At 41.0% G+C, this 11,814-nt stretch overlaps 1 protein-coding gene across 2 annotated transcripts in view; it reads right to left on the bottom strand.

Moving 5' to 3' along the window:
* Positions 1 to 10,244: 10,244 nt before the first annotated feature.
* MAN2A1 (mannosidase alpha class 2A member 1) overlaps positions 10,245 to 11,814 on the bottom strand; it is a 166,141-nt gene continuing 164,571 nt past the window's right edge. For both annotated transcript variants that reach the window (XM_028102691.2, XM_088023423.1), the window contains one exon: positions 10,245 to 11,240. In XM_028102691.2, coding sequence (XP_027958492.1) covers positions 11,088 to 11,240 — 153 coding nt within the window. In that variant the 3' untranslated portion in view covers positions 10,245 to 11,087. The remainder of the gene's footprint in view (positions 11,241 to 11,814) is intronic.

The following is an 11,814-nucleotide window of genomic DNA, read 5'->3' as shown; positions in this document are numbered from 1 at the left end:
CTTGTATCATAAGAGGAGGTAAATGCAAAGCAAGCTCAGAACATGGAGTGCTTTATCAGCTTGAGACCCAACAGGCCACAGCTGATAGTAGCCAAATGGAAGTTCATTTTCAAATGATGCTCATGAAGTTCTGACATTTTGCTGTTCCTAAAATATTCATATAGCTTCTCTCAGACTCAAACTTGACTGAGGTGGAATTCAAAGACTTACATTTAATTATCTCCTTCTGGCTCCCATTCCAAATCTTCAAACCCTGAATAGAAAAGAGTCAAGACAGGATCACCAAACTAGCACGTTTCTTATTTCAAACTACCATGTCGCCTCACAGAACAAGATAAAGATCTCAACACCAGCCTTCCCGTCAAATCCTCTTTGCAAAAGGCAACAGCTCAGGTGCTTCTCACAAGGGCAGCCTGTATTTCCCTAAGCAGACCTTTCCCTCAATCTTTCAGAGCATAGCTACAGCAGGACTGAATTTAATCACAGAGGGCCAAAGATTAAGATTTCTTGAGATCTAAAGTGATCTCTTGTGTTAGTCCTTCAATGGAAGAATCTCCTGTCCCAGGGGCACCTGCACTCATCTGAAGCCATGCTGTGTAGGAGTTTTCAGTGCTCATTCATAGGATAAAGCTCAATGGTTTTCACATAGTCCTTTCAGGATTTTTCATATTACTCTTCAATTTTAGGCATCTACCCCTCCAGAGAAAGCTTCAGCTTAGGTTGTTTCAGGAGAAGAAAATACTGGTGCTCACAAAAAGAAAACAAAACAAAAATACATTTTTTGCATCAAACAGATAATTCTATTTCCATTCCCAAACGTCTAGCTACCCAAAGGTGCCACAACCAAAACATGGAGAAATAGGACTTCAAAAGGTGACTTGGCAAGGGCTGTGAGCGTTGCCATGGAGAACCAGTAAAAATGCATTTTGTTTCATCTGCTAAAATAGCTTTTTGCAAACCAGAAAGAAGTGTTTAGGACACCTTCTAATTTGGAAACTTGGCAGTGGTGGCTTTAATTAGTAGATCAGAAAAAAGATTTCTTAGGAGGTGGAGTGACTTTTCCAAGGTCCCAGGGCCACTTTTTACAGGATCCCGGTCTAGTGCTCTTTCCACTACTGATACCACATTTTCCATTCTCTCTCTTTTTTAAAAAAAGATTTTACTTATTTATTTGAGAGAGAGAGAGCACGCACACAGTGGGGTGAGGGAGAAGGCGAGAGAATCTTGAGCAGACTCCACACTGACTGTGGAGCCCAACTTGGGGCTTGATCCCACGACCCTGAGATCATGACCTGAGTCAAAACCAAGAGTCCCTCACTCAACCGACTGAGCCACCCAGGCACCCCATCCATTCTCTTATAACTAAAATACTCCCTGGAGTGACAACTCTAGGGATTCTATACCAAGTGGACTCTATGCTTTCTCTAAAGGACCATTAGTAAGTATTTTCAGTGTTGGGGGCCATATGGTCTCTGTTACAACTGTTCAACTCTGCCTGTGTAGCCATACAGCAGCCATGGAAAATATGTAAACAAACGGCATCACTATGTTCTGATAAAACTTTAATTACAAAAACAGGCAGTGGTTTGCTTTGGCCTGTAGACGGTAGTAGTTCTCAGGCCCCTAGATAGACTAAGGTTGGAGTTCAGTTTCATTAACTCTCACTTTCCTGTTCTGTAAAATGGGTATAATAACAGTATAGCTGTATAGGTTGGTTGTAAGGATTCGATGATGTAAGTATGTCATGTGTTTATAGTGCCTGGCACGTAACACTCAATAAATGTTGGCAATTATTATTAGTATTATTATTATTTATAGATTTTATTTATCTGTTTGAGAGAGAGAGAGACAGAGAGCTTGAGTGGGGCAACTGGGGGGGCAGAGGGAGAGGGAGAAGCAGACTCCCCGCTGAGCAGGGAGCCCAACGTGGGGTTCAATCCCAGAACCCCAAGATCATGACCTGAGATGAAGACACTTAACCGATTGAGCCAGCCGGGTGCCCCTTTTATTTTTTTAAATTTCACTACAGTTAACATACTGTTATATTAATTTCAGGTATACAGTATAGTAACTCAACAATTGTATACATTACTCAGTGCTCATCATGATAAGTACACTCACTCTCTTTCACCCATTTCACCCATTCACCTCTATTACTATTTTTTATTATTATTCTACCACTAGTTTACTTTTTATCATACGTTCCATAAAAAGGAAGAGAAACAAAGGAATCAACATGTAGTGATCTTTCTTTTTCCCTTGCCCCCAGACAAACCAAAATGTGCCCACTGCCATGAGCCACCCTCTGCTTCACGAACATTATCGGGTAGCTGATCATCACAATCACACAGATGGTAACATCACACTCTGAGCTCCCAGGGCTCCATATGCCTCACATAGACAGTTTGTCTTCTATTTGGAACCCTGGTAAGTTCTGAGCTCCTAGAGCCTCCTGGCTCCCCGACACCAGGTGCTCAAACAGGTAGTTTCTTTTAAAATATCGAAAAGCTTTCACTTTCATTGTTTATTTCTAGAGATTTTAATGAAGCCAGGTGCATAGTTTCAAAGACCAGTCGTTTTTGCTGGTGCAACCATGCTCCTTCTGTTTCCTTCTAATTTGAAATTTTGTACTTCACAGAGCTCCATCTTTCCAGTGCTTGTGAAAGCTACAGGAACTGGGGCTTCAACTTTGTTGAAACCTTACTCATCTCTCCTCATGCAAATAGGGTGGGATTCAGGATAAGGTGGGCTATCTTTCACCTGCTGTAGATTTTACTGGATTATAAAACCTCATCATTATTACATTTCAATGACACAGGCCCCAGAGATTGCATTATGACAAGGTTCTACTAAACTTTAAAATATTAAACCCTTTTAAAGCTGAAAGTATTTAATAATATGTCTCATTAATTTTTTAACCTCTTATGTAGGTGACAAATATTCCTGAATTTATGGTTGACAAATTAAACCCTAGGGACAGTCCTGAATAGATTGACTGTAGACTAATGAAATAGCCTGTAAAATTGTTCTGTCCAAGCTTGGATTCGACACTGGAAGTCTTCACCGTATCATTGCCATGGAGCTCTGAAGTCAACAGGTTCATATATAAGAAATATCCATTTCATAATTGCCTTAATCCAGCAGCGCATGGCTCCAATAAAAGTATCACAAATTCAGAGATACAGGTGCCCTTTTCTTCACAATTTTGGCAACTATGTGACGTTACCTTAAAGTTTCCTGAAAATGACATACGCGTTTCTTTCCTTTCGCTTTCTTCAATGTGCCAACAGATCAACCTTCATGGGCACACTACCACATATCCGTCCTCTTCGGTAGGGTCCAAAGCTTAGATACAGATTACAGAGGGTCTTTAAATTCAGCAAAGACACTTCTGGTCTAACTTCCAGTGACTTCCCTTCATGAAACTTCCACCAGATTTGAGACACCTTGTTTTGGTGCCGTTGCTGTCTTGCCACCTCCTCTCCCACACCTGGTAGGTGATATGCTTCCATCCTTCCCGGCTCAGCTCAGAGCCTCCCACCTCCCCGCTGTCCCTCTGCATCACTCCGGACAGAAGCCAACTCTCCTTCCCCTGTATCCAAATATCCATCACCCGTGCAGTCAGCGCTGAGGTGGCTCCCTTGCTCTCTGATCGTATGCCTTCTTCACTCCATACAGGACATCTTCTCTCCTTTACTAGACCACAGGGTAAGATTATTAAAATCCTTCTCCCTCGGAGCCTAGCACAGGTACCCTGCCCAAATGACAACTTCAGTTAATGTTTATTGAAAGCTCAGTGCAAAATCTAAAACAGATTACCTGCAGGCTCTATTAAGGGGCGCCCCATAAATTAAATGAGGATTAATTTGTAGTTTTTACCTAAGAAAATACATTTTAACTTCAAAGTAATCTTATTAACTGCACTTAAAAAAATCCATTTAAGAAGACAAATGAATGAGTCAAATTGTTTTTCTTGAAAACTCACTTCCATACAGGCAGCCCGTAATGATTTCAGTCCTGCGTGTGGCAAGGAAATCCGTCTCAAGAAAGGCAAGTGCTCTGATCTTCTGCTCCAGAGGGGAGTTTCGGACCAAAACAAAGGCCTTGCTGAAACTTCAGATCGTGCTTTGAAAGCCAACCAACGAAGGCTACATTTGGTTTAGTGAAGTGTTTTATACATCCAGACCCTAGAGACACATCTTGCTTGGTAGCAATGCTACTCAGATTTGGGACCAGAAAATGAGCCCCAAGGCTAAGCTTGTGAATAAAAAAATTGGGAAGCTATATGGAGCAGGGGAGCCAAGAACACTAGGCTCCATCCAAAGCCCTTAAAATATGCCCTTTCAAATAGCACTCTTCCAATTTCCCTCCTTTGCCTGTTTGGAGATTCAGAAATTCACTTATAATCTTTCAATGATAGACATCTGTTGGGAAAAAATAATAAAATATTTAAAGCGTTAGCTGATGTACTTCAAAGGAGCTAGTCCCACTGATTTGTTGCTCCCAGCCCAACCCCTTGGTCCTTTTCTCCTCTGCCTTCCAGATTTTGTTTGACATGTGGAAGGTTCATCTCGGTGCACAGGAGCCAGCCCCAATCCCACACTTGAAGTGAATCTGACTCTTTGTGCCAAAGGGACTCTGCAATCTTCAGGCAGGTTGCTAGTACACACATCCTTAACTCACTTTGCATTTTTTAAAAACCTTCTTCTTGCCTTACAGTTGAAAAAAACCTCTTCACGATATAATTGATTAAACATAATTTTGTTAAACATATTGAGCAAAATATGCAAGGTGGTGGGAGCAGCAGGGACAAAGTAAGGAGAGGATGTGTTCTGAGGAACCTACTACGACTGAGCCTTAGTTGAGCAAGTACACACGCCCCTGTTCAGGAGAGTACCTAACGGAGAAAGCACGGCGCTGGGGCAGTGGTGAGAACCACCAGTTTAAGTGTTTTTAGCTCTTTCTAACAAAACACTAAGCTCAAAATGGCTTAAACAGCAAAGTGGCATTATTTCACATAACGAGAAGGTTGGAGTTGGTTCATTCAGCTGCTCAATATCATCAGGAACCCGGGCTCTACTCATTTTTGACTTGGTCGTCTAGTTGACTTTTGTCCTCAGGCTTGTCACTGCAAGGTTGCAAAAATGGCTGCAGCAGCCCAGCATCAACACTTATATCAATACTACCTTTAAACATTGTCCTCTGAGGGTAAGATGCTCCCTCCTTCTGAAGAAGAAGGAGGCCTCCCCCAGGAGTCCCCACCTGACTTCCCATGATAGTTCATTGGCCAAAATTGTGTCACATACCAATTCTTAAATTCATCATCCAGCCTGGAGAAGAAAATTCTCATGACTAATTTAGATCAAGAACAATTCACCTCCTGAAGCTCCTGGGTATCTGATTATGAATAAAATCAGGGTTTATTAGCACGGAAGGCAGAGGGGCAATGACGGGTCATTAAGCAACTACAGTATCTTCTATAAGGAGGTCACATCCTTCAGGGAGATTAGGAATGCCGTTTGAAACCTCTATACTTTAATTTCTGCTAATGGGACCTTCCTGAAGGCTTTTGAGCAGGAAAATAACATGAGCAGATTAAGATGTAAGGGATTTGGAAACATTGTAATTCTGAAAATTATAATTCTTGTTTCACAACATTTACTGGTGGTACACATATTTTCATTCATTTATTGAACAAATATTTTCCGAACGCCTGCTGTTCCAAGTGTGAGGATGCAATGCTGAATAAAAATGCTGGGGTTGTTGCCTTCAGGAGAGCTTATATTCTGGTGGGGAAGGCAAACTACATCATTTCAAGTTTGACTCTGTTTAAGCAGAAAGGAGGCAGTGTAATAAAAATACTCAGCGAGGGAGTGGAGGTGGGACTGGTTTAAATTGGCTGGTCAAGGAAGATTCTTGAGAAGATGATGCTTGAACTAAACCAGAATAATAAGGTGCATGCCAAGGGAGGATCTGAGAGCAAGTCTGAAGCAGAAGGAACAAGTGCAAAAGCCCCCAAAAGGGATAATCTTGGCACGTTAGAGACCCACAAGGATCCTAGACAACACTCAGAAGGGGGCATGGTGGGAGATAAAGCTAATTTGGGTCAGGAAAGGATTTCTTAAACACCCGCACCCTCTTCTCAGAGTTGAGATGAAGGGGAAGGACATGGACCAAGCCAGGCACGGCTTCTGGCCCATGGTGAAAGGTTGCATGATATTCCAGGTATAATGGGAAACACACAGTTTTCAACAGGGAAGATATTTTTTCAAATTTTACTTTCTTTTATTTTCTGGCTTCTGTGTGAAAAAAAAGAGACATAAGGGGACAGGAGCCCCCTTACAACTCTGTTGTAAGGCAGAGTCCCATGTGCACGAAGGTGGCTTGGAATTGGGTGGCAGTGGGACAAGTGGACAGGTATTATGGCATGCTTCCTAGAGATTGTGAGGTAGAGGAGTTACGGTCAAGAGCTACTTGGAAAAGTTCAGTAAGAGCAGAGAGAAATTACTCCCTGAGGAATGTTCTAGGCTAGTGCTTTAGTGTGCATGTGAATCCTCTAGGGATCTTCGTAAAGTGCAGATTGTGACTCCGCGGGTCTGAGGTGGGGCCTGGGATTCTGCTTTTCTAACCAGTTTCCAGGTGATGTCACAGCTTCTGGTCTGAGAACCACACTCAGTAGCAGGATTCTAGCACATGGGACCTTAACTTACATATTTAGTTGTATTTCCTGCTACTGTCCTGTGCATACCGTGTACAGACTGGTGCTGAAACAGTGGCTACATGTGGCTATTTTAATTTAATTAAGCTAAAGTAAGATATTCAGTTCCTTAGTTGCACTACTACATCTCAAATGCTCAAAAGCCACAGGTGGCTAGTGGCTACTCTATCCGACAGCCCATGGATAACGAACTTGCCCTTATTAAAGAAAGTTTTATTGGGTGGCACTGCTCCAGGCCGAAGAAACTATTTCTAGTTCTCTATGCCTCCTGTTACCATCTTTCTTTATCCTGTCTTTTCCGAGGAACACACGTATTGTCTCTGTTCAAATCAAATGCATCTTTTAAGAACTATCTCAAGTCTACGTCTTCTATGGAACGTTCCTGGAACTGAAACTGGGTGCGCTGATTCCTTCAAATCTGTGTATTTGGTTTTTCTCCACAATGTATTTCTACTGTATTTTGTCCGCCTCGTATTCAAAGTACCCAGCTCTTTTCTCTGGTTGTAGAATCCCATTTTCTATGGGTGTGCATGTTGGGGAGGGGGAGGACTACTCACTCACACGATTCCGTGTGATTCATGTGAACCGAACGCTGCCCTCACCACGGTCATTAGCATATGAGCCAGAGGACAGCCAGTGACATCAATCCCAGGACACTGGCTGAATAATTAAAGGCGCTCTCTCAGTGGGGCACCCAGCCAGCCGAATGCGAGTCTGGGGCTGCTGGCAGCCATTTTGCCCTCAAATGTGGAGCCCTTGCGTGGGAATGAGAACCACGGAGAGGAAAGCCAAACCAGGAGATGAAGACAGATCCTGGATGACATCATCTCATACTTGGCTCTGCCTGTATTTGCAGTGCTCCATCTACCCTCGACCGTTAGTTACTGGGGACAATTTCCTACTTCCGTTTCAGCCGGTGGGCCTTGCTAATTCTCGGCCACTCCCCTTCCGGCTACCCGTTCAGCCATCCAGTCACACTCACACTCCCTTGGTTGCAGTTCACGGGTTCACAGGAGGCGTGCGAGCGTACACCTACATAAACTAAGTTTTTCTTTACAAGTTTTGATATTCAAATTATTTTGACATGTTGATAATCACATATGATGGAGCCAAAGACTATTTTCCTTATCTGCTAATGAAATGCTTATGGGTATTTCTTAAGTTTTTAGTTTGGCACATACATATTACAAATTGAGTAGCCTTTTTACTAAGTTACCCAAAACAAGCCCAAACTCCCTAGTTAGCATGTTATTACTTGCCTGGCTAACTAACCCATAAGAACCAACAGCGTATTTGTCCTTCAACCTCCACCACCTCCCGGTTTTGAAGCTACTGCCTTGGGCGCTGGGTGGGGCCAGCGGAGCGCCTCCAGATCCCACTCTCCCAACCCAACTCTCCCTCCTGGATCAGCTCACAGGAAACTTCTTAGCCTCATGTGTTGCCTTCCTCTCACTTTTGTCCTGAAATACATGGAATCTGGCCAGACCCTGCTCCTCCAATTGGCTCAGAAGGCCCCACAGGTACCACACTGTCTGGAAGGTTCCTAGGCCCCCAAACTCAAACAAACTCACCACCACCCCCGCCTGCCACTTGCTCTCTAAAACTGTATTTCCCAACTAGCACTGGGCAGAAGGTGGAGTGACTCATTCTTGAAGGAACAAAGAACAGACCCTCACTATTCCACCCTACCCCTCAAAATGTATTAATACATGTTGTTTACAAAATAAGACTTAAGCAGCACTCTAGAGGACTATGTACATGGTAAGATTTATCTTTTATTAGAGATCTTATATTACATATTCCCAAAAAGATATAAAATCTTCCAAGAGAAAAATATCAAAACCTATTTGATTCCAAGATAAGCAACATAATCAAAATGAAAGCACAGATTTTCTTCCAAAGGAATGTGAAAACATTTTGACACAAGTACAACAGACATGGGAAGGTAATTACAATGTTTCACATTTTATAGCATTTTATTTTAATCAGTATTTGAAGAAAACAAGGATGCCGAGTTCTCAAACATTGCAGGTAAAAGCTCAAATTTTCAAAAAAAAAAAAAAAATCACAGAAAGGAATGACCTACTTGCTCAACTGAACATCTGCGATAACAAATGTAATAAAACCCAAGCAAACAAATATACCACCGAGATCACAACTGAAGTGTGTGGTTTTTAGGTGTGCCAGAGACACTAAATAATCAGGTCTTGACCACAACCCAAAGCAAAAGCATCCTCTCATTTCCCTGATGACTTATTCTAAAAATAAAAAGCAGAAATTTGCTGGTTTAAAGAGAATTTCTGCTTTATCTGTGGACGGTGGCAACACAACACTAAGACCCCGACTGACATGGGACAGATCCATCTCAAACAACCAGAAGTGGCAAAACCACTGTTATTGCATCAAGATTTTTTATTTCAACTGATCAGAATTTCCAGAATGATTAAGCACACCCACTTAACCACAGAACACAGTGAACTCCCAAAGGAAGCTTTTACATTTAAGATGCAATGAAAATACTGATCTTATTCCTGGGATTTGCTTCTGGCAATCTTAACATCTATAGATGTCCACAAAAAGGAAGTTTGTTTTTTTTTTCTTTTAGTTGTTTATCCCCCAAAATGAGGAAGGAAACTTACAGTACATGTTTATTGCATGAAATTACTCCCTTATAATATCTTCATCAACACCAGTATTGTTTCCCTAATTATTAAAGGTGAAAAAAGTTTATGAACTTAACATAACTTAGCAATAATTGTAGGAGCTGCATCTTGGTTAAAAAAAAAAAATGATCATCAGACTACCCGGTGAAACAGAAATTAGGTTTCAACTTCTCTATAAAGATGCTGGAATGGCAGGAGGTAAAAGGAAGTTTAAAGTCAGAGAATACTAAATTTATTAGGTAACACAAAGAGAATTTTCAAAAGTGTACATACTCAGTGAGTCCTTTCTATCCTAAAACTGAATATTCTAAATGTTTCTAATGTTGCTTCAGTGTTAATGTCATGTTAATCATGATCCCAAATAAATTTTATCAAAAGTATTGTAATGGCACATAGGCTTGGAACTTCACTTTGAGTTTAGCACGTACAAAAGTTTGGAATTCACTCAACACACGTTCTTTAATAAAATAAATCAGGATGAGCTACCTATAAGTGGGTTTCAAAACAGGGTCCCTTTTAAAGCATTCTTTCATAGAATTACCTCCTGTGAAATGGAAACAGTGTATGGATTTTGCATGTCACACAATCCTTGCTTCAAGCTGCCGTCTTCTTGGCAGCAGCGGATTTTAATGAACAGTACTTTTTCTTCCTTGTTTTGTTTTCTGACATCTCGGTACATTCAAATAGTCAAAATGTTTAGAATAACATCACCACAGATTTAATGAAACAGATCAGAACGTGGCCAGCATTGTCAGGCAAAACTGGTAACACTTCACGTGTCACAGAAAGTACCCACCTCCTCCCCACCCCCGCCCCCTCTCCCCCTTCCTCAGTCATATGGACACCAAAAGATTTAACAAGACTTATAAAAAAATAAGGCACATTTATTTTGATATGGTTATTTTTAAAATAGAAAACCCCTCTCCGAACATCTGTATTCAAATGAGCTGTGTAAAAAGACACCTTGTGGTACCTAAAAGAGGTTATGGTACCTATGGGATTGCTTCTTCTATTTTAGTGACAATGGAATAAATTGCACCTATCCCACATTGTCAAGTAATGAAAATATGCCTCTTTTTCTACTATTGAATGATTCAAAATCTGCTATTTCTGGAAATACTTACAAAGAGTGAGAAGGGAGGGGTCAAGTGGTTCATTAGAAAAAGGTGTGAAGATCAATGATGTACAGATATCATAAGGGTTGATGGATTGCACTTTTCCACATATTTCAATACACAAAATTTTTCAAATGCGTATGAATGATTGCAACCATTTTGGCCATTAGCTATTACCCTTCAGCTTTTTATTCCATTTTGGTAAAAATGGGTATTTTTGTAAAACTAATGAAGGATCAGCAACATGAATACTTACAACAATCTCTTCACAACCCCTGACACAGATATAGTTAGTTAGCATTTAACCTGAGATACAATCTGTGGAGAGGTTGTTTTAGACATTTCTTCCTTCGTTGTTGCATCGATTCATACTGATGGTGGTGGTTCATGGATGGAACTTAAAAAAAAAAAAACTGGCTATAGCATGGCTTTTTTTTTCTTTCTGTACTAGTAAAAAAAAAAAATAATAACAATCACAGAATTCATGTCCTCACAGTAGCCAGAAGCTAAAATAATGTGCTTCCTTATTGCACGTCAAACCAAGAAGTATATAAAAGACAATGCTTCCCAATCCAAATCTGAAAGCCAGGTTCATCTCAACTGGATTCGGAATGTGCTGATTTCCATGGGACTCAAGTTGATCTCACTTATATTTCGGGCATCTGGAGGTGAATGCATCAAGGATAATGATGAAGGTATGAGACTTGCGACAGTAAACATGCTAAAAAGCTTCTGTACCAAAATCTAGAAAATAAATGATAAAAAAAATTGCAGTTAGGTCAACTTTGAAGAAAGATTAGTAGCACATCTATATATTTATTCGGTGGAAAATAGAGTAAAATAGTGTGTTTAAAGTTTCCTTTTAATGATAAAAAGGGGAAAAGGAAGGAGATTAGACACAGCTCTGCGTGCTTGGACACACAGACCGCCCTGGGACAGACACCTAGGAGAAGGGTAACCAGGAGAGGACAGCTCACTCTACATTCTTCTTCTGAATTTCTTGAGAACCTATCACGTGCAGGGGCCACTTTTTCAATAAAAGAAAACACATCTATGAGCCAGCAAGCTTTAAAAACATCTGTGTCCTCTTACACTCAACATTTACACCTAACAGTTGTGGTTCTTCTTGTTCCCAAAGAGCTGAGAGAAAGGACACAGGGTCCTCATGTCAGTGAGTCCCATTTTCAGGGTTGGGGGGTTGCTGAGAAAGTACTACCCTCATCCCATGTCTCTCTGGATCATATAATCCCCTTGACGCCTTAATGTCTACATACAAATGCTTACAACCAAGTATACTCACATCATCAGTAATAAGGTA

This window comes from Eumetopias jubatus, unplaced genomic scaffold, assembly GCF_037043125.1.
Source record: "Eumetopias jubatus isolate StellerSeaLion01/CBP00866 unplaced genomic scaffold, mEumJub1_p1.0 scaffold_5, whole genome shotgun sequence".
In the NCBI taxonomy this organism is placed as follows: domain Eukaryota; kingdom Metazoa; phylum Chordata; class Mammalia; order Carnivora; family Otariidae; genus Eumetopias; species Eumetopias jubatus.
This window is presented reverse-complemented; position numbering and strand designations above follow the sequence as displayed.